The sequence below is a fragment of the Ascaphus truei genome, chromosome 5 (genome assembly GCF_040206685.1).
Source record: "Ascaphus truei isolate aAscTru1 chromosome 5, aAscTru1.hap1, whole genome shotgun sequence".
NCBI lineage: Eukaryota > Metazoa > Chordata > Amphibia > Anura > Ascaphidae > Ascaphus > Ascaphus truei.
In genome coordinates, this window is record NC_134487.1 from 290,575,965 (window position 1) to 290,602,920 (window position 26,956).

The 26,956-nt window shown below is 44.8% G+C and overlaps 1 protein-coding gene across 13 annotated transcripts in view; it reads right to left on the bottom strand.

Moving 5' to 3' along the window:
- Nucleotides 1–26,956, bottom strand: part of DGKI (diacylglycerol kinase iota) — a 265,197-nt gene that overhangs the window by 105,323 nt on the left and 132,918 nt on the right. For 10 of the 13 annotated variants that reach the window (XM_075602603.1, XM_075602602.1, XM_075602607.1 and 7 more), the window contains exons 9-21: nt 26,478–26,552; nt 25,725–25,820; nt 25,466–25,548; nt 21,229–21,289; nt 20,575–20,688; nt 19,078–19,215; nt 16,135–16,213; nt 12,559–12,614; nt 12,186–12,248; nt 10,986–11,059; nt 8,757–8,868; nt 3,867–4,066; nt 1,555–1,617 (exon numbers count right to left, since the gene is read on the bottom strand). In XM_075602603.1, coding sequence (XP_075458718.1) covers nt 1,555–1,617; nt 3,867–4,066; nt 8,757–8,868; nt 10,986–11,059; nt 12,186–12,248; nt 12,559–12,614; nt 16,135–16,213; nt 19,078–19,215; nt 20,575–20,688; nt 21,229–21,289; nt 25,466–25,548; nt 25,725–25,820; nt 26,478–26,552 — 1,214 coding nt within the window. The remainder of the gene's footprint in view (nt 1–1,554; nt 1,618–3,866; nt 4,067–8,756; nt 8,869–10,985; nt 11,060–12,185; nt 12,249–12,558; nt 12,615–16,134; nt 16,214–19,077; nt 19,216–20,574; nt 20,689–21,228; nt 21,290–25,465; nt 25,549–25,724; nt 25,821–26,477; nt 26,553–26,956) is intronic. The other 3 variants (XM_075602606.1, XM_075602601.1, XM_075602598.1) reach the window with 1 other exon arrangement.

A 26,956-nucleotide genomic window follows, 5' to 3' on the forward strand; every position in this document is an offset into this window, starting at 1 on the left:
TAAATTAATCCAACCATGCAGAAAGCAAATTGTTGTCTCTTTTTGTTTCCTTGGAAATTAATTACAAATGTAATTTGCTAGGGGCTTCTGAATGGGGGAACGATTGTCAATCAGGTGCCTTATTTTCCCTTATCCCAGCCTGTCCTTATCGGACAGCCAATAAAGATAAGGGGAGGCGGGACCAGCACTTGTTGAACACACAGTGATATCTCACAACAGGGGAAATCAGACGCCTCCCAAGTCTCTGCTCACCATGTTTTTAAACTCACTAAAAATACTTATACAGTAGGGGTCATTTTTTTTTTTTTAAATGGGTACCAGTCCCAGTGTACCCTTAAATGTGTCACTGCAATTAGTACACTTAGGGGGGACTGATACTTTAAAACAACAAAACATGTGAAATCTTATCTGGGTTTTAAAAAATAAATAAAATCAGTTCTGTAGTATTAGATAGTGACTGTTTTTTATGATTTATTTTTTATTCAACTCTTAATGCCATTTTTAATGAGTTTTAAACACCCTTTGATTTCTATAGCAGGCTTTAGCCCACCTCCCCAGCTGGGCGAGATCTTTGCAACACTTTCCTGTTTGTGATTATTTGTTGCCAATAGTCCCAGCAGTTTGAGCTGAAAACTGTAACAATAGATAATGTTACATTAGTAATATAAGGATGCATTGTACAATAGCTACTGAGTTACACCAACCAATGGATTGATTTAAACAGAAAGGCAGCCATTATGTTAGGCACACAATCAAGATTTATAACAGGAACACCAAACGATTGCACACTTAGGTAAGAATGTAGAATTATACAATGTCACAAGCTTTACATATGCAAAGAAGAAGAAAAAAGGGGGGAAGTAGTATTGGTTCTTTAACCCATTTGCTTCCGGGTGGGCCTTCAACACAAGGCAACGCAAGCAACTCTGCCAGCAACATGGGCTAACCCTCCCACTGAACGTGAGGGGCGTTGTCTGCTTTTGGGGACCTATCCCCAGGTTTTTATGATACAGAGCAAGTTAAAGTCTCTCTGAGGCTGTGATACTGAAGATGAAGCAGAAGGCTCTTATGAGACCAGTGACTCGGGGGGGGGAGGGGTTGAGGACTGGAGTTGAGCACCCCTAACAGGTCAGGTTTTCAAGGTATCCCAGCGTCTGCAAAGGTGGCTCAATCAGAGGCTCAGTCAAAGACTGAACCTCTGATTGAGCCACCTGTGCTGAAGCAGGGATTGATTGCGCCACCTGTGCTGAAGCAGGGATATACTGAAAACCTGTTGGGGGAGATGGGATGGGGGGGGGGGGAGCTTGAGGACTGGTGTTGAGCACCCCTGCTCTAGTCTACATGGCAGATATTCACAGTACAGTGAGACAGAAGGGTCGTTGTGCGGGCATAAGAACGATGAGTCTTGTGCGTGGTGACAACCAAGAAAAACAAATGAGTCACAGGAGGGAGCGGGCAGCTGTAAACACTGGATGGGTGGAGGGCAGTGAACAGCCTGGAACCTTAGCTTGAAATGGGCCCATTCAGATATGAGAAGCAGCATGGGATACTTACACAGTGAAGGAGTCCGGGGGAGCAGAGACACGCCTGTGGTCAGCGGAGTGCGCTTTATGGATACTGTGGCAGCCAGCACAAAGCCAGTGCAACAAGACAGGGCATAAGCCAGAGGAGGGAGCACGTGAGAGACAGGAGAGAGAGAGACAGACACACAACATTTTAACAGAAACAAGAGGAGTGAGTTACACAATTGATGAAGTGATAAGCATGCACAATGATAAGAGACTAGAGGCCAACAAGCATGGGTGGGATTATGTACCATGCTCAGTGTTACAGTGAAGGCGATGCTAAGAGACCATGTGGCTTTTAGCATCAATGTATCGAGAGGCCTGGTCCACCACTGTAGCATCGGCCGGCAAACTGGGGACAGGTTATATGGAGCAATAAAGGAGGTAAGGAGGAGTTGGATAGCACATGTAATATGCAGTAATGCGATGTATTACACTCTGCACATAAGGCACTCCTTTTCCTCCCTTTATTCTGCAGCTACAAAAACTCCACCAGGTCTGGCGTGGCATAAATCTCTGTGGCAAACAGTACTGTATTCACAGTCTCAAGAGGACAGTTAAAGAAAACATGTATTTTTGTATCTGAATCTAAACAGGAACATACAACCTTGTGCAAATAGGAGAGCAGACAGGTGGTGTCGGGTGGGATGGAATACATGAAGATCCAATCCAAGGTCTGCTATTCTGAAAGCCCCATTTAAGGCAATGGCGGAACTACTGCCCTGCCGGCTCGGCTGCACCAAAGCTCATCCTGCCATGCACCGGGATGCTGCTCCGGCACTTATTTTAGCAGTTGGTATAGCGTTCTGGCAATTCTACAGGGCCCGCTCTGCCTTCCCTCCCCTACAGGCCCTACCTGTGGGGCGGGGTCCATCCATGCTCTGCCAGAGGGGGCCTGCCCCGGTGTTCCTAGCATGGAAGTTGGGCCCCACCAGAAGTCAGCCCCAACTTCTGCAATCGCTGACTGGCTGGGCCCTTTCCACCTCCCATGCCCGCTCCACAGGTAGGGCCTTGGGGGAGCGAGGGGGGGGGGGGAGGTGAGGGGCTAGTGCATATTCTTGCACTGGGTCCCACACTTGGTTTCACCTCTGATTCAGGTAATATTTCCTAAGCAGTGCCACTCCATAAGACACCCTTCATGCTGACACCTTATGGCTCATTGACATAAATAATCTGTAACTTGCCATATTTGCTAAACTGTAGATATTTTACCAAGGTGTCTTATGAAGTAGCGCTGCTTAGTAAATATGGCGTTTAATGTCAAAATTCATTTTACGATCTATTCCGTGACTCTTACCCTTCTTCATGCTTCAGCACTCCAGAAATATCTGGGTGTATTCTAGATTAGTGGAAGGAAAAATAATGCCTGCCATTCTCTCCAGTACATACTGTGATACTATGCCAGCAAATAATGCAGGAAACACCTGTACAAAGGAGCTATCAGCTGTGTTCTCGTGTGTTAGCAAGCAATTTGGGGAGGGGTTGTAGGTAATGTTAGGAAATGATTTGGTCAGCCCAGCATTAGAATCGGATGGATGTAATGTATGTCCTTGTATAGGAGAGTGGGGATTGCTGCGTTCTGCTTTACAGACAGCTTTCAAAATAAGGCGATTCTACATCAAGAATCTTTTCTTTCTCTCTGAATAAAAATCCTTTGCACGAAAAAATATTGAATTAAAAAAAAAAAAGATAAAAAGATAGACCAACAAGAAATTAAAATCACGTCTCTACATCCACATGTCACAATGTGTTAAGTTTAGCCATTGTTTCTATTCTGATGATGAAACTCTAGGGTTGTTTGAAAAGAATAAGCAAGCACTGTCCAGGACTTCAAAATCCAAACTAAACAGAGAAAAAAAAAAACCCCAACACAAACTAATCTTAATCTAATGCTCTTCTCCACCGACCCTACATGTAATGAGGTTATTATAGAGACGTTCGGGAGCCCTGCAATGATATGTAAATGATCACACATGCCATAAATGGTGGGAGGAGGAGCATCCAAGATAAACCATAATTCTAAGAAACTTCAAAGAAGAAAAGGACCATTTGGGACATGCTAATCTAGGGGTGGCCAACACCAGTCCTCAAGGGTCACCAACTGGCCAAGTATTAGGAATATCCCTGCTTCAGCACAGGTGCTGAACCAGAGATATCCATAAAACCTAACTTGTTGATGGCCCTTGAGGACTGATGTTGGCCACTCCTGTGCTAGTCCATTCATTGTCATTACATCAGCGCTCTTGTGGTATCCCTCAGGCATTCCATGCCAAGTCGCCGGAGTGGTTATTTGTGACTCACTCATTAAGTAAGGGCATGGATGTTCTCCTCTTGCTCTTCTGTACCATGTTTGCCTGGTTCCTTAGAGAGATGCGTATTAGGGAGGGAGCGAGCCGGCACGGTTCCCCGTCCACCTGCATTGGAATGGCCTTGTACGTGAGCAGCGTCACTTCCCTACACTGGTGAAGTCTCTCTCCATGACCCCCAACCTGGAGCGCAGCCTGAAAGAGAACAATAGGTGAGCCCCAATGCCATGCATGGATGGATCAAATCCAATGAAGTCACCCTGACATATGTGTCACTCTGAAAGTGAAGGTGTTAAGGATGCAATGCTCAAATGTAAACATTTCTGTAAGTGTCCATTATACCACCTACCTTCACACTATATAGACTGTAGTACTCCACATATAGCAGCATTGTGTAGGGTGTGAGGGATAGAAACAAAAGTGGCTGCTATATTAAACAAAAAGCTTTTGCTACCTAATAATTAAATGTGTATTATATTATTTTTAAGGAGAAATAAAGAAAACAGCTGTTTCACAGTTCTTCAACATTACTCTCTGAGGGTTATACAATAACCCCTTCAATGCCCCGATATACGTTGTACATCAAGAACACCCCGGGGCCCTGAGACCCACACCGTGCATCACTGGACCAGTTTTCTAGGGGCTGTACACATTGGGTGCTCCTGCACTACCCTGAAGGAGGAGCGGAGGGAGCGTCTCACTCCACCTAACGCCCGGAACACACATGTCACCACGTGATTGCTCCAAAGTGCGGTCACATGATGTAAAAGTGTCAAAGGGTCCGTGGCCACGGCAGTGGGACAACCCTCCAACACCGAAAGGGGTAAGCTACGATATGGGCCCTGGACAGCACTATCACCATTTATTGAATAACCCAGTACCTGTTCTCTTCTGTAAAGCAGTGTGTGAATTATATTGCAATAAAATAATTATTACTTTTTTTTCACTTTGTGCTATATTTCAATGAACCAACAGAGCTTTTCTTACATGCTGCAATGCATACAGAGATTTTACTCAGTATTGTGTCTATGGTGGAGAACTTCTGCTGATCCACTTAGAGCAGCAATCCTGCTTTCCTATATATTTTATTTTTAAGGTTATAGGTTTGAACCAGTGTTCAACAAAAATGAATACGTTAATTTCAGCTCTGGGGGCCCCCTGTTTCCCGACACAGTTACCTCCATAGGGGGTGCCGTTAGCAGCTCTGGCTGGACTATGTGGGGCTACCAAAATGGCGGCTAAAATGTCCCGCATCAAGCTGCCCAATAGAAAGCTGTGATGTCATCCTGTGCGCCTTCCTGTTGGCCCACGTGCCCGGAACATTTAAACCTGCGGAGCTGCTACAGGCACTCCCTATGGAGGTATGTATCTCGGGAGCAGGGGGTCCCTACAGCTGAAAATAACCCACTTCTGCTCCGGAGACCCCGTGCTTGAAACCAATTAATAAAAACACGTGTTCTGCTGCTTTAAGGATATTACAATATGCAACAAATCTACACTTTTCCATGATTTCTGCTGCTAAAACATTGCACTTTTCGTTATTATAATGAGCGCTATAAAGCAGCAGGTTTTGCTACATGTATCATTTCCATACAAGTGAAATGTGCAAAACTCAGCATTGCACACCAAAGGGAGCCAGGTCAGTTGATGGTAAAAATATGAATTTACTGAAACATCACAAAAAAAGGAGGTCAAAGACCTTCCTACGCATTTTGCGCTTTCCGGGCTCTTAAGTGCTTGATTATACCCGCTTGATTATACCCGCGATTCCTCTCCCAGCGCACCACAGCCTGCCTCCTTTGGATACGATCAGCCGTTCAGAGGGACGTGACGTCACACGCCATTGCCGGCAGCAGGACTGAGGTTAGAGGAGGACGGGGAGAAGCGACAGCGGGCGCACACAGCGCTAAAGATACCTTTATGTGCATTATATACATGTACAGAGTGTGAGTACATGTCTTTTACTTGCTATTTATAAAATCCTGTTCTACAACCTACACCATCGGTCTATTTCTCTGCTCTTTGTCCACATATACCCTATGGGAATTTGAATCTTACCAACTCTGAGCTTATCCATATGTGTCAAGACCAAGTGGGGATATAAGTACACCTTAAAGGAACCTCATCATTTCTACACTACCTGACAGAGTCAGACAAATGCGAATTTTCTTCTATGTTGCTGTAAGTAGGTTTTCCCCAAGAGCCAAGATTCTTGAACAAGCCAAAAAATAATCACAATACTGCACAATTATTGCTTTATATGTTTTTTATTTTCATGTTGTATTCCTGACGGGGTCGCTCACTTTCCACAAACAACTACGACTGTACCTGTGGGAAATCAAAGCATATTTCCCTGGAAGGTTTGAGAAGTATCCTGTTGGGTAATATTATTTATTATTATTATATTAATTGTTTGAATATTAGTATAACACTGTGTATATATTAGGGAACTGTGGCGCCTAGGCAAGTCATTTAAGTACATGATTATACCAGATGCCAGGGAAATTGCAAAGTTGAGACAGGGAGGCGTGGCAGAGTCGTGGCTGTGAGCGGGTCGCCCTCATTGGCTGGGACCGCTCACGTGACATGGCGTTGACAGCCAAGAACAAATCTGAGGATCTGAGGAGACATCTGACCTTCAGTTCCCCGCAATGCACATGCCGCAATAGGTATAAGCGCTGCTATTTTTTTATGTTGTTTTTCAGGCGCGCGGCACTGCTACACACAGTGCTGCGCGCATTTTTCTGTATAATTACAACCTTATCAAGGAGTATGGAGTTGTTATAGATGCAGCATTATATATACACACATAAGGGGCTATGCACAAAGCAGTGATAAGTATTTTTAAGTGAGATAAATGCTTTATGGCGCATTTTATGGCGCAAATTTTTTATCAATAACTGTGTTTTGATGATAAAAAGTCTTTTAAGCACAACACTGCAGTGTTATCACTGCTTTCTGAATTGTGCTGCACGCAATATTGCACCATAAAGGCATTTATCTCACTTAAAAACACTTATCACTGTTTTGTGCATAACCCCCATAGTCTTGAATTTTCGCGGCAAAAGATTCATGATGATGTCACACGGTTCCGTGCGCGTACCCCTGTGCAAACCCGCATGCACCCATGCGCACGCGCGTGCCGACGTCATGGCGCATGCATAATGCTGCGCATGCGCAGTCACAAAACTACACATGCCTAAAGGAGGTAAAGACAACACAAGCGGTGTGTCTTTGGCCAATGACTGATCGCAACGCTACCCCCGCACTGTTGTGTGCGCGCATCCCCACAGACACCATTCATACTTCCCCCGGCTCTAGAACTGAGGGAGCACAATCAGCTGAAGAAATGTCAAAACACTACATAACTCAGACTGGGGACTACACATACGGCTAAGGTTCCGCTGGAGGCTGCTGCAAATGCGCCTGGCGTTCTGGCGGCGTGTGCACAGCTGAAAACCGTGATTTGCGGTCTGTTAGCAGCGATCGGAGGCGTGGCCTAAATGGGGCGGGTGGGCGCAGCCATTATGGGGGGCGTCAATACCTTTTATTACAAACGGAGAGTACCGATACTTTTTAGTTACACATGCAGAGTACCCATACTTTTATTTGCTCTGTATTATGAAAGGGATTTATCTATGATAGACTCGCCCCCTTTCTGTTTCCTAGTATATAACTCTGAGCCCGTCATTCGCCTTTTCAATCTTGTCTTCTCTAACTCACTACAGTTTCTGCACTCCCATTGGCTCGGGCGATCTCCCCTCTTGATTGGTTCACAGCGCACCATGTGACTGCGTTGCCGCACGGGAACACAATCCCCTGCTGGCTGACGTGCCACGTGAGCCTAAACTGAAGGAGACACACCTGGGCCTGCAGCAACAGAGGTTAGTGCCTGGTGTGCGGTGCCACGCGCGCCACCGTCACCACCGGGGACCTGGCCTCACAACTCCAAATAAACATACAAAAACGGACAAAACACAACCAGTTAACTGGTACTGAAATATCCCTCAAAGCAATAAACGAATCTAATAAGTATGAGAGAAACAATACCAGAAAAACACTAAAAACATATCATTTAAATAACAAATATATGAAAAAAGAATAATAATCAAAATCAAAAAACATTTTCATGGAAGGCCGTCCATTAATGGGCCTCTTTTTTGGCGATAAAACTTCACAGGAGCACATTATACTTTATTTCAAAATAATATTATTAATCTAAACATTTTCTTAATGAAGATAAATATTATATATTTATTATAAGGAAAGAAAAAAAGGGAGGGAAGGGGGAAAGGGAGGGAAAGAAGGGGGGGAAGGGGGAAATGGATGGGAAGAAGGGGAGAGGGGGAAAAGAGGGGAGATGGAAAGATGAAGGGAGCGGTAAAGGGAGGGGGGAGAGAGGGAAATGGCAGGAAAGTCCCACTAAATGGAATTGGGGCAATACTATCAATTCTATAATAATGCAATCCAATAGAGAATGAATAATGAACATCAACTCCATTCAAAATGTATGTAGTTGAAAATCATGATGAATGGAACAAATTCTTAAACGCAAGTCACATGTCGAAAATCTTGAAATTAAAATGAAATACTTCCATAATTTCAAGACTAAAATACTAACAATAGAAAGATTATAATCATTACATTAAAAAATGGCCTAAATTCCATTCAACGTAAACACCGCAGGGAACGCGGGTCTTTAACATAAATATCCAATGAGCCTCCCCGCGGTGCAGGGGATTTCATTTGTCTCCTCCCCGTTCCCTCAGAGTTATTTTCTCAATCATTTCCACACAGCCTCTGTGTGACTGTGAGTTATTTTGTTTGGATAGTTATTAGGCTGCTTCCCGTTATTCTCAGCAGACCAAGAACTCACATTACTCACCAGAGAGGCCATGGTGAAGCCAATCACCTCGATATAGCCATCATCGTGGCGCTGGGGTTCAAAGTCTCTGTGGTCACTGGGGTTGCCCCAGGGCATTGTGCCAGCACAGTACCTGCAATCAGGAGAGAACAACTAGTCACAGGTTCTACATACAGGTGTGGAAAATAGCTGAAGCGCTCAAATGCAGGTATATCTCAAAATGATAATAAGCCAGACCACTGTACCAGGGTACTAACAATTGATATAGTACCTATTGTGTCATATAATGGGTACTATCCTCCTGAAGACAGGTGGTGTGTGGTGCAACCCACTCACCATCAGTCTCATTGGCAGGTTCCCCTGAAAAATATACAAGTACTCACATCCTGGTAGGGCAGGCAGGCAGACTGTGCAGCTACTCAATGCAATACAGGGAAAAGGGAGACCAAAAAGCGCACCAGCACAAACGGTGCACAAACGGCACTTTAAGTGCCCTTTTAATCATTTTTTTGTCCTGGGTTCTTCCTGCTCCGTTTGTGCTGGTGCGTTTTTTGGTCTACATACAGGTGTGTGTGATCAGGGATACAGAACTGCGCAGCATGTTCACAAAGTGCTGTACCCACAATATGAGTGCGGGAAGGCACAACATTGGATCCGCAATAAAGTGAAAGCTATGAACAATGTGTCCACATCTGTGCAATTTGTAGCTCTTCAACTATTTTAGGGTCCGATGTCAAACTCCAAAGAACTGATACCATCAAAGATACCGGGGCTTTGTAACCAGCTCTCCGCAGGGGCCAGATCGCAAAACATTTGGAAGTAGAAGGGCCACATGCGTATTGTAATATAATTTAACGTACAAGTGTGAAAAAAATGCACTTTGCGGGTTGAGGGGCTCGTATGAAATGAAGAGGAACAGAGAGTCCACGGGCCACGTCCCTGGTGAGCGTGATAGCGCCCGATGGCGTGAACAAAAAGCCGTGCCTCTATGAAGCAGGCCATAGAGTGCGCGACCACGCGTACAATTTACCGGAAGACAGATACATTTGTTTCTGTCGCGCGACGGCCGGGGCACGTGAGCCCAATGTGGGCGAACCAGCTCCGTGATGTCACGGCCGCGCCCCCCGACACGCCTCCCCATTGCGTCTACCTGGAGGACACAAACCTCTCCAGCTACAGGCGCGCATGACGCCACGCGCACGCGCGCACCATGGACGCGCCCTAAAGCAGCAAAACGTGAAATCTTATATAGGGTTTTTTTTTTAAAATAAATCAGTTCTGTAGTATTAGATAATAGTGACAGTTTTTTAAATTTATTTTTATTCAACTCTTAATCCCATTTTCAATGAGTTTTAAAGCATCCTTTAATTTCTGTAACAGGTTTGAGCAAGCAGTGCAAGATCTTTGCAACATTTTCCTCTTTGTGATTTATTTCTTGCCAATGTTCCCAGCAGTTTGAGCTGTAAACTGTAACAATAGATAATGTTACTTTAGTAATATACAGCTAGATTGTAGCTGCTGAGTTACACTGACTGAAGGATTGATTGAAACTGAAAGGCGGCCATTATGTTAGTCACACAATCAAGATTTGTACAGATTTATAACAGGGGCACCAAACGATTGCCAGCTTAGGTAAGAATGTAGAATTATACATGGTCACACGCTTTACATATAGAAATAGGAAAAGAAACAAAGGGGGTGATGTATTATTGCTGCTTTAAGGTCACCAGTTAAAGAGCCCTGACTGTTACAGTGCACACTGCTTACATCTGGGGACAGCCAGGGACTCTGACCTCACTAAGCTCAGAACACTATAAAGATTACAAAGCTGTAGTGATCAAGGGCTTAGTTACAAAGTTTACCACCAATATCAATATTTCTCCAAATGAGAAAGAGCATTTAGGGGATTTCATATAGCCTGTTAAAGAAAATGCAATACACAAAAAATAAAATATTAGCCCTATGCTCATGAGGTTTATTTTGTCCACAATCTATGTATGTCTTTATTTATATAGCACCATTAATGTACACAGCGCTTCACAGCAGTAATAAACGTGACAATCATATAAATAACAAATAGTACAAATAACAGATCATGGGAATAAGCGCTTCAGACATAAAAGTGACACTTAGGAAAAGGAGTCCCTGCCCCGAAGAGTTTACAATCTAATTGGTAAGTAGGAAGAACGTACGGAGACAGTAGGAGGGTGTTCTGGTAAGTTCCAATGACATCTGAAACTCAGCACCTACCTGGGGATGTTAAGGAACACGATGCACTGAAACTTCAGTTCCTGGATCTTGGGGGTTAGGTCGGTGCCGTCACACTACAACACAAAGAAAAAGGGATCTATTCAGTATACTTCAGTACACTCCGCAGAGGCAGCGCTGGAAAAACATGTTTACAAAAACATTGCGTAATGACACCGCCATTCAATAAAGGGTGAATCGGTACCGAAAGCAGCAGCAAAAAAATGTTTCTATGTATTTTTGGTCGACTTGGAAATCGCCATTGACATGATCCGTCTTTTGCAAAATGTGGTATTCACGCTGTAGTCCAGAGGCTCTCACTCCAGTCCTCAAGCCAGCCCACCCCCCAACAGGCCAGGTTTTAAGGATATCCCAGCTTCAGCACAGGTGGCACAACCAGTCCCTGCTTCAGCCCAGGTGGCTCAATCAGTCCCTGCTTCAGCATAGGTGGCTCAATCAGTTGCTCAGTCAAAAATTGGGCGCAGTTGGTGAACTTACCCCGGGAACACATGCATAATAAATGGCAGGATATGGAACCATTTCCCTCCTCCCACCCCCTCCAACCCCTAATCCATTAATGTCAAATGTAAGAACGTTGCTAATCCCCTTTATTACATGTGCTACTGATCTCTTGTGCGGAGAGGCCAACACAAACTCGGCGTTTAAATCAACAAGAATTAAAAAAAGCAAAACAGTGCGGATTAGGAACTTCTACATTCATAGAGCTGCTTATATTACTGATCCAAATAACTCTCATCTAAGTCTTCCTAAAACCACTTCCCAAATCCCTCACTGATACAGGTGGCTCCAACACGTCACAAGACACCTTTATATTGTGTGCCTCCTGATCAATATACTGTAAGTACAAATATAGGATAAGTATCAGTGGCCAAATGTAGCATCTTTTGAACTTGATGGACACCTCTTTTTTCAATCTCATCTTCTATGTAACTGTGTAACTATGTAACTATGTGGACAGCAAGATGCTCAAATCCAAATGTTTAAGTAACCGTCTCTGAAGGGGGTTTCAAGGGAAACAGTATTTCCCCCAAATTACGCCCATGTACAGCACAGAATGAGAGATCGGGCTGTTTACCATAATACTACTATTACTACTAATAATAATAAGACGATAACCCACCAACCCCCTGTCCCTTCTGCTGGTGATTCCTATTCTCTAATGATAAAATAACCGGCACTCACCACAACCTTCACGTGTTTGGATAAATCTCTGGAGCTTCTTTGCAAAAAGTCAGAGAATGCGGCCTGCAAAAAAACCCAGAGGACACAGGCGAAGTTAGGAAGAGCCAGGAGAACAGGCTGGGATGACAAAGAAAATGATAACAAGAGATGTAGAATAGAAAGAGTAAGGAGGAAGTGTACAGAGTGAATGGACATGGGGATCCCTTCAAAATCAATTCCAGGCTCATAATCTACAAACAGACTGGCAAATGCCCTGTGTTTACTGCCACACAACTGTCTGGACCCTCCAAGACTGATCATGTCCAGTGGAATCCGGAAGGTGTCCCGTCTGAACTGACCCACCTGTATCTCATGCAAGTGATGGCAGACTTACCCCTGCATAGAACATCTTATTACGAAAGCGGCTGTTGAATTTCTCCGGATTTGCTTCTGTAGGAAAAAGGAAGTATACTTAAAAGCAATCCCAGTACTCAGAGCTTCTGTTAATATGACACATCCGGCATCTTTTAGAATTAAAAACAAAACAAGTGTTTTCTATTACACCGCGCTGAGAGTGCACAGATAATTTTGTAGGCACAATCAGCCCCTGTTCTGAAGAGCTAACCATCCAATTTTGGTGCCTGAGGCCCAAGAACATAAAGTGCCTTTCCCAGGGTCACCAGGCCCTGAGACGTCAGCCTAGATTTACTAACTGCACATATTGATATCGCTGTGCATGCGTTGTTTAAAAGAAGGAGTTATTTTTACTGTTGCATTTACAAAAGGTTTAAAGCTTAAATAACGCAGAATTAACTTTCATTTTAATGGCAACGATAAGTGGGGGCTACCTTTAGTGTAAGGGTCGCTAATTGGCATGAAAATTAGTATGCATCATCTAATTACATATGCAAGACTGTATGTAATTGCACGACAGTACAGCAAATGTATGTAAATGAGGAATGACATGTTCACAAGCTACTTACTAAACTCTGATAACTGGAGATTATATTGGGCTAGCGCCCAAAAAGATCGTCCCTTATTATCACCTACCTGAACTTGCCTATGTATATAATGGCCGCTCTATACATAGGCAAGATAAGACTAATTAACAAAGAATGGGTGATACAAATAAATAATACAACTCAACCCCGTTACAACGAGAATCCGCTTATAACGCGATGCAAGCGCGGCTCCCAATTTTCGTATTCCTGAATACTTTACAACACGATTATTGGTGTGTTAAATACTTTATTGTACAATGCATACAATTGTACATTATTTCCAACACGATCCGCTTATAGTGCGATGTGATTCTTTGGACCCCAAGCACAGCGTTATAAGGGGGTTGAGCTGTAGTAACAATGTTGAACGTATCAATATATTAACCCCTTGGAAACCCAGGTGGCTAGCTAGTCATGGTCAACACAAGACTAGTTGGCCACTTAGACTAGTAGAGGTTTAAAAGGTGCCCATATGGATGTTATGCTTTTTGTGTTCTATTTGTAGGGTTTATGTATGTTGTATGTTAACCCCACTGGTGCCTGAAGGAGTTAAATCATTTTCTGGCATACGGATTTGTTAAAGAGGCCTATTACCTAACCCAGGGGAGTGCAACCTTTCCCCTTGCACCCCCCTGCCGGCTGTCCCCCTCTCCTCGTGCTCCCTCCCCCTCCTCCCCCTCCCCTCCCCAACCATGGCCCTGACGTTCTGGCATCATGACGTCATGTTGCCATAGAAACAAGACGTCACATGACACCACGTTGCCATGGTGACACGTCACCAGAAGACGTCTGAACCACGGTAAGAGATAGTTACAGAGGCCTTCACCGCTTCCCCGGCATTTCATTTAAATGCCTTCGGGAAGCGTGCAGGGCCTTTGTAACCCCCGCGCCCCCCGCTTTGCACACTCCTGACCTAAGCCTATGGTAGCAAATTATTATATCTCACACCTGCCTCCTCTCTTCTCACCCCCTCCCATCCCCTGCCTCCTCACCCCCTCCCATCCCCTGCCGCCTTACCCCCCCCATCCCCTGCCACCTCTCCCCTCACCCCCTCCCATCCCCTGCCCCCTCTCCCCTCACCCCCTGCCCCCTCTCCCCGTCCCATCCCCCGTCCCCTCTCCTCTCACCCCCTCCCATCCCCTGCCCCCTCTCCCCTCACCTCCCCTCACCTCCCCTCACCCCCTCCCACCCCCTGCCCCCTCTCCCCGTCCCCTCTCCTCTCACCCCCTGCCCCCTCTCCCCGTCCCACCCCCGTCCCCTCTCCTCTCCTCTCACCCCCTCCCATCCCCGCCCCACACAGAGCATTGTATCACTGGCGCTAATTAACGCACATTTCTATGAGTTCATTTGTATCGCTAGCGTTATTCAACGCAGAGTTACTGTAAGCCCATGCAAATTAGATTAAATGTTGCCCCACACTTGTGAATATGTAAATTTTTGGTATACGGCAGAATTGCCCCCAAAAATTGCTTTGATTACAATATTTTAAAATTCTAATTGTTTGCGCAGCAATATCGGCATTAGTAAATCTTGGCCTCGGGTATTAACCAGGCTCAGTCAGTCAGTGTTCTTACCACTCAACGACTGTTCAGCCGAACGTGTCCGGGTGTTTTGCCTCTTCTTGTGCGTCAGCTTGTGATTTAAAAGTACATTTCAGCACAACACATGGTGAGTAATTGGACAAAGGCCTATTTATCACGGTGTCGGACCTTTGGTCTGCCGCCACTAAAACTTACTGCTGATGTACAATTCGCTTTAGTTAGCCCGTACGGCGCTCCTAGTCCTGTGATTGCCGATCCAGTGGGACTAGGAGAGCCGGGCCGGCGAAGTGCAGTGAATTGTACAGCTCCAACCTGCCCGGCGGTGAGTTGCAGTGCTGCTTTGATACATGACCCCCAAATATTTTCGGTCAGCTTCAATTGACCTCACCCACATCCCGAAGTCTACCAACCGGATCATACACGTGCACAGACACAGACCTAAAACGTGATCATGTGAGCGAGGAGCTGTAGGGAATATACTGTATACAAATAGTACGTTCATATGCAGTCAGTAATATGCCTCCCTCGTCACGCGTCCCATCATCAGGACGACAACGTATTTGCACCTTTATTGTCCATGTGCATCAGCCTGTGATTGGGGGAGTTAGTGAGGTGGCGAATGATGTATCGAATTCGGAGCACTTCTGCAATCCGCTGCGTACGCCTGCAAATCTCCCGAATTTGCATGAAATGTTATAATGCGGTGACATAGAGTCAGCCTCTTTACTGTGTGTAATGGAGCGTAAGGGAACGATTTCCTATATAGTATGGACTTGGGAGACGCTTGTGTTTCACTCCATTAGACACAATGTAGCAAACGGAGAAGCAGATTTCCATTGGTTACTTATAACAAAGACAATTAGACAATGGAATGGAAGTCAAAGTATTAACCCTTACAGTGCCCGAGCGCCCCGGGAGCGGTCGTGCAATCGCTCCCACAATGATCACCTGACTGCCACTGGCAGATTTGGAAGCAGAGGGCGCTCCACTTGTGGGGCGATCGGGCTGGCCTGCTTCGTTGGATGGTTTAGCCCAGGGGTGGCCAACTCCAGTCCCCAAGGGCCACCAATAGGACTGGAGTTGGTGGGTTGAAGGGATATATCTGCTTCAGCACAGGTGGCTCAATCAGTGGCTCAGTCGAAGACTGAGCCACTGATTGAGCCACCTGTGCTGAAGCAGGGATATCCTGAAAACCTGACCTTGTGGTGGCCCTTGAGGACTGAAGTCGGCCACTCCTGCCTTAGAATCAAGAATCAAACGTGTGACATCGGATACAGACATATGTGTGGTCGCAGACATTAGGGAATCACTGAAAGGTTGCCAGGCAGCTGGATACACAGAGCCGCCTCACCAGGTGAACACATGTGGGGGATACACGCCAGGCGCTCGGCGTGCAGCTCTCATCCATTCCCTCGCGCCCAAGCTCACCTCGAGACTCGTGGAACTCCAGAGTAACATGTGCGTCAAACCCGAGGCTGAAGTAGTTATTGAACACGTTGAGTGGAAGCTGCGAGGAATCAGAAGTCTTTTGTCAAGTGCTGAGACAGGATGTACCAAGAAACACTTCACTATCAGAGGGGGGTGGCACTGCATGCTTTGCTGGGCCCTCTGGCAGTGAGAGGGTTAAACACGCACACACCCAGATCCACAGAGCTCCCTTTAGTGATCACATTATGCCTTAATGTGCATCTTTAAAGCAGCATAAAACCTCGCACTACATATTTTTTTGGTGTATTTGTTTTTTGTTCTAGGGTTGAAGTATGGACTGCCTGGAGCTGAACCCTACTCATTTCAGCTCTGGGGACCCCCTGCTTCCAGAGATACTTACCTCTGTAACGGTGCCAGTATCTCTGCCGCCAAGGAACACTTGTGGCTAACAAAATGGCGGCTTCAAATGTCCGTCATGTGACGTCATCCCCTGCGGCTTCCTCTTGGCCCGCGTGACCTGGTCATTGAAACTCCAGAGATACCGGCACCCCCTACGGATTGAAGTATCTTGGGAAGCAGGGGGTCCCCAGATCAGAAATTAATGGTGTTAACCTACGGGGATCCCCGCTTCAATCCTATAACAAGAAAAAAAAATATAATGAAAGGTGTTCTCCTGCTTTAAAGGCCAATAACGCAACGTTAAGTCATGTTTTCTTCCGGAAACAGCATTGCGGTAACTATGCCGACCGTTAGTGATAATTATTATGCAAAACAGGAGCTCCCTCCTCCCAAATGCGCCTATCCACGAAGGTCCCGCTAACACGACCGCCGACCCTGAAAAGGGGCAATTAGGTTGTGGTGGTAATGGTGGCGGAGAATGAGGACCACCGAAAAGGCCATAATACCGTGTCTGGATCGGGGTAACGCCAAGACACACCGAACATCGCATTATTGGAAACCAACGAAACGCTGCGTTACAATAACGCGACTTTAAGCCTATACTAATCAGATACACATTGGCCGTTGTTTTTGCATATGATTAGCTTTTAAGATATGCGTTTTCAGGGAAAATAGCGCCCGTTAACGATTTAGTTGCTGGCGTCACGGTATGAACCCAAACCTAACGGAGCTTTGTGGATCTGGTCCTCACTTTAGAGGTAAAGTGCATAAGTCCCATATATATATATATATATATATATATATATATATATATATATATATATATATATATATATATAATGCAGAACAAAAAGCCTATCACCCAAATATAAGTAACCATATCTTATCTCTTTATTCTATGTCACACACAAACACACACAATAAACACTGTCATTCAATAGGATTAGTTTAATAAAGTGGTACCATCACATATTAAGCCTGCCACCACATCAAGGTAACCCCCCAAAAGGCAGCAGCACGATGACACTAATTCTTGACCTCGTCTCATGAGAAGACCTGGCCCCTGCTTCTCTTTTTTTATTCTTATGGGGAAGAATTTTCAGCCTTTACTTCTACATATTTTTGAACGCTACAAATACACTAAGTAAAGAAAACCACATGATACATGTGTAGCCCCGTCAATATGCTTCACATTCCCCAAGACTGGAGGCAGCTTTACGGTAGCCTTTTGCTCATATACTTTCCTACTCTTCTCGTGTTCCCTGCCCGTTGTTGTACACCCATTGCCCCTCTGCTTAGTCCTCCAAATATGGGTCCTCTTGATTTTTAACTTTTTCTTTTTAACCCTTTACTGTCAGAACCACCAGCAGTTTTCAATTGGCCAAACATTGCTGGAACATGGTTTTTTTATAAGGCCTCTTAAGTACAACCCCCACTGTGAATGCCATATAACTCGGGCCCATTTCAGTGCAATTTGGCCATCACTGCAGGATTCTTGTTAGCCCTTAACCCTTTGAGTTGCCTTTTTCAGGGAAACGGAAGAGGGGGGGGGGTCCTCCTCCTTTATTTCTTCACTGGGTTCCATGGAAACACGAGACCCGATCGCACCCGGAAAACATGGACCCTTTGAGGATAATGTAGTCACTACGTTATGGGGGCCCCCGGAAGTGCCAATCCCCATGACATAGTGACTACATCCTGGGGCACTTAATGGGTTAACAGAAGCAAGACGTCCTGCATATTCTATGACATTTGCTGCTGCCTTCTGTGGGTTAGAGTTGGGCGAATGCTCAGGCGGAGAGGCTATTCATAGGATCCCAAGCGCTATCCCCTCAAACAACACATGGAGAGATACCTGTGCACAAGGTACCCCTGAGACACCTGGGAAATATGCTAATGACTCCTATCAACATATTCCCTATGTATCTCGGGGGGTGCCCATTTTTTGTGCACATGTGCCTCTCCACGTGTTGTTAGAAGGTGTGTCTGAGCAGATATATATAGGACTTGGGACTGTAAGGATTGTCTTGCTCTCTCTCCTTCTGAGCAAAATGCACATGCCGGGTTGTGGAGTTCTGGGCGATCCGAATGCACGGAGAGAGTCCGGGGGGCGGTATTGCATATATTCAAATTAAAAAGGTAGACAAATGTCATTTAAATTTTTTTAAAGTCCGCAAATATTCGCACTCGCATATCGCCAAATCATTCAACCCCTCTCAGGTTATAGTTTGGGGTTCAGATTTGTAAAGATGTTTTTAAAGCAGGTTTCAGAAAGCAATGCGTTGCAAGCCCCGCGGTTAGTGAAAGGGTTAAGATATTATACAAGGTGCTACTCACCAGAGTGCTTTCATCCTATAAAAAATCCAGTATATGTTTCTGAGTGGGACTGGTTCTTTTAACCACTTACATGCCAGAGGGGCCTACAACGCAACAAGGTGCAGTTATCTACAATAGCATGCACCTTTTTCTCCAATACCAATAGGGCTACTTCAACTTATACCCCCCCCCCCCCCAGATACGCCGGCAGAGCGTCTGACCTCTGACCTTATGTGTCCCATCATCCAGCTCCTCGTGGAGTAGGTCAGGATTCCGTTCCACCTGCAGGTTCCAGCGGTCCAGCTGCACAATGGAGCCGTCTTCCACGTGGCAGAGGATCTTGGAAACGGGTTCATCTGTGTATCCCTGATGAGGGCAGAAAGAAATGAGAGTGTGAGAGGGTTTCAGGGCCCGCTCCTTCTGCAGGTCTCGCTCTGAAATGCCCTAAAGACCAGCAAATGGGAATACAAAACACATCATTATCACACAGGTGAACTGGAGTCAGTATAATCACTGACAGCACTACATAGAAACCAATATATGCTCAGCTCACCTGCTTAAGTGATTCTCCCTTCTGGAGTTTCTAGTTACATTTAATGGTTTAATGATAATGCAGCCAATATGTGCTACTGTATCTAACCATGCGATCACGCAGAAGGTGTGCAGTGCTAGGGTGACATCTAGTGTTCTCTAGTCGTATTTCCACCCACTTATGAAAACATTAATGTGGTTTATATGCTCTATTCGAAACTGTGAGAAGTGGGGCGATCCTCATTTGATACCATATGATGGTATCAGTAAATAAAAAATACCACTTGTGAGCACATTCGCATGTCTCAGACCGGTCTGCAACCCTGCCTTTGCCCATTATCGCTTAGCATCACTGCAGCCAGGGATTCTGGGTAATGACATGCAAATGAGCACAGTGTGTCACTCGTTACTTCTTATCCGTTTAAAGATGAAACCTGTGTCTTACTTATCCTAGATGGGGCGTTCAGTAACCCACGGGTACCGCTCGTTAGAAAAGGGCTTTAAAAACTGATGCACCAATGGGGTGATAAAGGAAATTCATTTTCAGGCTCCTCCAGAAATAAAACGTTGCTGACCACCTCTATGCTATGAAACCCTGCACTGCTGAGGAACCCATTGCTTTTGTCCCTCTAGTAGACAAAGCAGAGCATCAGCCAAGGATAAAAAGATCTCATTTTCATACAGTATCAATGAGGTCTATTCACCTTTTATTTGCTTGAAAAGAACCTTGACACGATTACTTCCTACCGCTTCATACACTACTAGCTCCAGCCTGCCGGGCAACTCTTTGATAAAGCGGTTCCGACAGAGCGAAACGCGTTAGATACTTTTTACGTTCATGCTTTGCCTTTGTGCCTATTTAATAATATTTTGTTTTGGCATCCAGCCCTCACCTCATTATTGCTGTGCTCTACAACTTTTTCAGCCCAAGTTTTTGTAACAACCAACCCATCTGCAAATTATTTCTATTGAAGGATGACAGACAGGCTTAAGCTCTGTTCTTTTGTGCTCTTTGAAGACAGGAATTGGGAGATACTCCATAACAGCTGTCATACTGGACACACAAAGAGATAAAGCAACTTGCATATGGTCACTGTCTGTTTGGGATCTCATTTGTCTTGATCTCATTCTAACTCTCTTAACCGACCATAATCCAATGTAAAATATGCTGACTTAACACGATGAACCACTTACCCCTCCCCAGTTGAGGGTGCGAGCAAGATCATTCCCAGTGCCCAGAGGTAGGACGGCAACAGGTGGCTGAGGGTTGACCTGCAACTCATCCAAGACCGAGAGGATCCAGCCCACCTTATTGGGAAATCAATGGGTAGTGAGGTCGGGGAGGGAAAGATATAGATGGGAAAAGATAGAGAGAGGATAGGGGTATTGAGGGAGCGATGGAGAGAAAGTATTCAGAGGAGAGATGGGGAAAGATAAGGACATATAAAATGTACAGAGGTGGAGATATGGGGGACAACATTTAGAGCAGAGACAGCAATGGAAAAACGGGATAGGAGATAGTTGTGTGATGAAAAGGCAGCGATGGGGTGAAAAGGAGAAAGGGTGTGAAATGAAAATGGGGAGAAATGGAAAAACATTTTAAAAAAACACGGAGAGACAAATAGAGATATAAAATAAGGTGGACACATGGGATTGACGAGTTGGTGGAAATCAGTAGGTTAGAGACAAACCAAACTTTTAAAAGGATTAAAATAAACTAAATATACCCTTCTAGAAAGATAAGAGCATCAAAAATTAGCTTCAAGAGCAGCTCATGGGAAATCCATCACATGCGAATGTTATAAACAGGAAGACAAGGAGAGGGAGCTACGGTGCGCGGACACCTACCGTTCCATCACCGCCACAGGCAAGGATGCGGAGATTTGGCACTTTTCTGTACAGCTCCAGCCTGGGAGACAGAGAAAAATAACAAGCACTGAATCCGGTGCTGGGCAGAAGATACCGGAGCAGTCACCACGGCCCATATTTACTAAGCTGCCTTCCAGCCCATTTACTTGAATAGGTCATACAGCAGGGGATGGCCAACTCCAGTCCTCAAGGGCCACCAACAGGCCAGGATTTCAGGATATCCCTGCTTCAGCACAGGTGGCTCAATTAGTGGCTGTCTTTGAGTAAGAGAATCCAGTCTTAGTCCCATGGTAAGTTTGTTGGTACTTTGCGTGGGTCACTTGATCTTCCTTTCTCCATAAGGCCCTTATTCAATACATTGTGAAGATAACTTCCCAGATTTTAGGAACCGTGCAGCTCCATTCAAATGAATGGGAATAACACCTTCTCAAGCAGGGGGAAGCAAATTCATCACAGCATATTGAATAGGGACCCAAGTCCCTTATTTCTGTATCACGGTTTCATGAAGTGAGTTCCTTATCTACCTGCTGCTTCAGACACCAAAAAGTGCTGGGATTGTATTTGCAAATTATTTTTTATACAGCATTATGCAAGACCTGTATGAGTATATATAATTATGAATCTATTTCCATTCTTAGCACTGATCTGTGTTACAGTGAGGTTAAATGTTTTCATATTTATTTTTTTTGTAGCAGATATTTTGCGGGAAAGCCCAATACAGACTCCATGATCAAAATGTTGAAGAGCCTTTTTTTCACTGGGAAAGAGAGAAGAAGGGAGGAGCATACATGTACAGCCCATTGTGGTAGGTTGTGATACCGTTTAATAGATCACAAGAAAGTTCTTCATCGTTAAAATTATAGGGTGCTCCACTATTAAGGAGAATATTTATAAAATTTTGTTTCATTGGTACCTAACCCCAAGCAGGCTGAGCCAGATTTTCCCCGGGTCCCCGGATTTGTGCTGGAGGGGATGCGGGCAAAAAGGAGATATGGCTCATATTTGGTGGAATTGTCCAAAAATTCAGGTATTCTGGGTCATGATTCAAACATTGATCCGAGAGTACCTGGGGGTGGAGGTGGAGGTGGAACCGCTGACCATGGTGCTGGCCAAACCAATCGAAGATCTGGAAACGGCGGAAAGTAAAATGACAATTCACGTGTTTACGGCAGCCCGCTGTGCTATTGCAGCGGCCTGGAAAAAGGTGAACGCGCCCTCTAGACAGACGGTGTTACGGAGACTAAGGGAAATAAAAATGATGGAGCTCCTTTCAGCGCAATTGAGCCAAAAACTTGACAAATTTCACAAAATCTGGGAAATTTGGCCGGGCAATTAGGAACACATAGACATAACTACAGAGAAACTAGATAAATGGGCTTCTCTCCCCCCCCCTCCCTTTCTTTCTCTTCTTTTCTCTGCTCTTCTCTATTCTTTTCTAAATTCTACGAGAGTCTCGCAAGGAGGCGGCTGCTTCCCTAGCACAGCCTGAGATGTGGAGACAGATCATATTAACACAAAGACTATGTTAAAACGAATATTTTATTTAAGCACTGATAACGAATTGTAGAGGTTTTTTTTTTGTTTTAAACACAACTGGTAATACTTGAACAATATATGTGTACCAATGTTGAATATTTGTTGTGTCTCTCCAAAACAATAAAAAAATTGAAAAAAAAAAAAAAATTATAGGGTGCTCACAAGTCTCTTTTGATGTGTACTTTATCTTATGCTAGTCCATTAAGAGGTATCGCCTTCTACAAGCTTACACTCCCCCAGCCTACAACAAGTCTACACTCCCCCAGCCTACAACAAGTCTACACTCCCCCAGCCTACAACAAGTCTACACTCCTCCATCCTAAACAAGCCTACACTCCACCAGCCTACAACAAGCCAACACTCCTCCATCCTAAACAAGCCTACACTCCTCCATCCTAAACAAGCTTACACTCCCCCAGCCTACAACAAGTCTACACTCCTCCATCCTAAACAAGCCTACACTCCTCCAGCCTAAACAAGCCTACACTCCTCAAGCCTAAACAAGCCTACACTCCTCCAGCCTAAACAAGCCAACACTCCTCCAGCCTAAACAAGCCTACACTCCTCCAGCCTAAACAAGCCTACACTCCTCAAGCCTAAACAAGCCTACACTCCTCCAGCCTAAACAAGCCTACACTCCTCCAGCCTACAACAAGTCTACACTACTTCAGCCCACAACAAGCCTACACTCCTCCAGCCCACAACAAGCCTACACTCCTCCAGCCCACAACCAGCCTACACTCCTCCAGCCCACAACAAGCCTAAATTACTCCAGCCCACAACACGTCTACAATCCTGCAGCCAACAATAAGCCTACACTCCTCCAGCCCATAACACGTCTACACTCCTGCAGCCAACAACAGGTCTACACTCCTGCAGCCAACAACAGGTCTACACTCCTCCAGTATACAACACGTCTATACTCCTCCAGCCAACAACACGTCTACACTCCTCCCACCTACAACACGTCTACACCCCTCCAGCCCACAACAAGCATATACACCTCCAGCCTATAACAAGTCTACACTCCTCCAGCCAACAAAAAGTCTACACTCCTCCAGGACCAATAGAGAAACTAGGAATTTAAAATGCTATAAATCCAAAATAAGGTAAATGGTAAGTTTCTAGCTAGACGTCCATGTTTAAGTACTTACAGTATACTAGAAGAAAAAAAGATTGTCCCCAAAAGAAGAATAGAGTTGTAGTTGATAAATGATAAAACTTGCCACATTTGATTTGCCAGTGAAACCTACAGACTCAGAAGCTACGGCAATTTTTATACGTTCACTGATAAAGAAGGGCAATGGTTAGACAAGAAATCAGAGGGAAACTTTTACTTCCTCAAATTATTGTAAGTGTGGTGGTTGGTATAAGCTTGTGCTGCCCCTGACCTTTATTCTTTATGTTAAATAAATGCTAAGGGAGGGCACTTTCAATTTCCATCTTTACATATTACCTGCTCTCACAGCTCTACCTCTGCACACTCCCACTTACAGCTTCCCCAACACCAACTCCCTCACACATTACCTGCTCTCACAGCTCTACCTCTGCAGACTCCCACTTACTACTTCCCCAACTCCCTCACACATTACCTGCTCTCACAGCTCTACCTCCGCACACTCCCACTTACTGCTTCCCCAACTCCCTCACACATTACCGGCTCTCACAGCTCTACCTCCGCACACTCCCACTTACTGCTTCCCCAACTCCCTCACACATTACCGGCTCTCACAGCTCTACCTCCGCACACTCCCACTTACTGCTTCCCCAACTCTCTCACACATTACCGGCTCTCACAGCTCTACCTCCGCACACTCCCACTTACTGCTTCCCCAACTCTCTCACACATTACCGGCTCTCACAGCTCTACCTCTGCACACTCCCACTTACTGCTTCCCCAACACCAACTCCCTCACACATTACCTGCTCTCACAGCTCTACCTCCTCCCACTCCCACTTACTGCTTCCTCAACACCAACTCCTTCCCATAACAAGCGACTATCCGACACACACCAACCTTCTCATCCCCCTGTACCTTATGTTTCCATGTACCCTTCCTTATAGAGTGTAAGCTCCTTGGGGCAGGCCTTCCTTACCTACTGTAATAATATATGTTTATGTTTGTTACTTATTGTTTTTTCGTCCTCCAACCCTAATATACAGCGCTACGAAATATGTTAGCGCTTTATAAATAAATAATAGTGATAGTAAATGGTATTATTTTTCTTTGTTTATTTCTGTATTTTCAATTTTGCCACAACTCAATTGTTTTTAGTTTTGTAAAAAATATGGGAGGGGGGGGGGGAAGGAACTAAAAATAAACAGAATTATTTTTCTAAATTTGGACAAACTTTTTTTTAAAATTTTTAGAAAAAGTCTTTTTTTTTGTTTACAAACTCAAAAAGTTGTCCTGCTTATTAAAAAATACTAAACATTGGCACTTCCAAACACAATTTGAAGTTCTGATTTCAAACCTGCCAACCTGCCCATGCTTAATAAATGCTCTACCTTTTGGGTCAGCAGCACCGGTACCAGTTATTATTTGACTTGTCTGTGCCACGTGCTATATTCTGCATATGCTATGTGTTCACAGACACACCATCAAAAGGAAACCAGTAAGACGGGGTGCACACTCTTGAAAGATTTACTCCTCATCTGGCCATTGAGCTGTGACACTTACGCTTCACGTGGTCCTTCCTGAGAGAGATCGAAGACCTGCCGTGGATTCAGGAACCACATGAACATCTGGAGAACCTTTGTACCCTGAGAAACCACAGACACATAGTTACACAATGGGGAACACTGGCAGCATTACTGCAGCCCACAGATCACAGGTAACAGCTCCTGGTTAAAAGTATCCTTTAAATAATAATAATAATAATAATTTAAAAAAAAAGAAAGGAGTGGATGTCCAATAATTTGTATCAATTTTTCCTCACCTGGTTCCCTCCACTTTTTGGGTTCACAAACACCAGCAAAGGTTTCATGAGGGGGGAGGAGATGGGTTTTATCACAAAGGCCCGGCCTTTAATATCCTATAAAACAAAGAAATACCAATCACTGTAATGTCAGTGCTGCTTACAGGTTGCTGAAGGGTACACACCTTCCCCTATAACCCATCCTATAAAGTTAGGTAGGGAGACTGTTTAATTGGTCAGTCCCCTGAAGGATCAAAGGGGCCTACTAACAGTAAAAAGTTTATTAAGTTAAAGGATCAATCCCATTATTAGTAACTTAATAAGAGAAATGAAAGGAGCAGGCACGGAAAAGCAGAAAAGGCAACATTTTGGAGTCTTGGGTTTTTTCTTGACTTTGGGGCCAGTGTCACAGAAAACCCTGGTGCCGGCCTTGCTTCCAGCTCCCTTTCACCTGACCTATACTAGGAAGATAAGGTTATGTCTGGTTTACAGATCTAAAAGAAGCATAGTAGGACAATGAGATCTCATGAGTATGCAAACTAAGCAAGGGGTAAATAGGGTAACAAAACAAAGCCTCCACAGATTGAGGCTGCTGTCGGTTTATGAAGTGAGGCCAGTTACGAGGTGTGGTTCAGTTTTCCATGAAGCAAGTGAGTTTTCCATTGAGTGGGACTGCAAGGCCTGAAATCCATCGCAATCTCAGGTATACAGAACTCTGCTGGTCCTTCGCAGCACGGAACAGTCTTCAGAACCCCTGGAAAATGGACTTCGTACCTCAAAGCTTTTTTTACTGGCTTTTCGTTTGAATGACGTCCTTTTCTTCCGCCTGCTTGAGTTTTTTGCATTGACCTGCGAAGTTACAAAGGACACATGCGTGAAACCCACAACCTGCAACGGCTTTACAGCCAAAGGGCTTTAATCCTCACCTCTGTCACTGTGGAAAGTGCCTCATAGCGTCTTACACCATTAAATGTAACTGAGGAGTTGGCATAATGCTATAGTACTTATAACCTGCAGGGTGAATTATAACCGCCTACTATATTTTTATATGAGGAACTCCCTAGAAATTACACACAAAGAGCACTATGTGTCAAGTCAACACGTGTGCCATTGTGGGGTTAGAACGGCACCAGGTTTGTCAAAGAAAATGAATCCTACAGCTGTCAGTGTGAATGTTTTGCTTTTATACATTCGGTACATGGTAACCTTACAATTACATGAGTTTTGCATGAACACAGAGATCCCAAAATGTT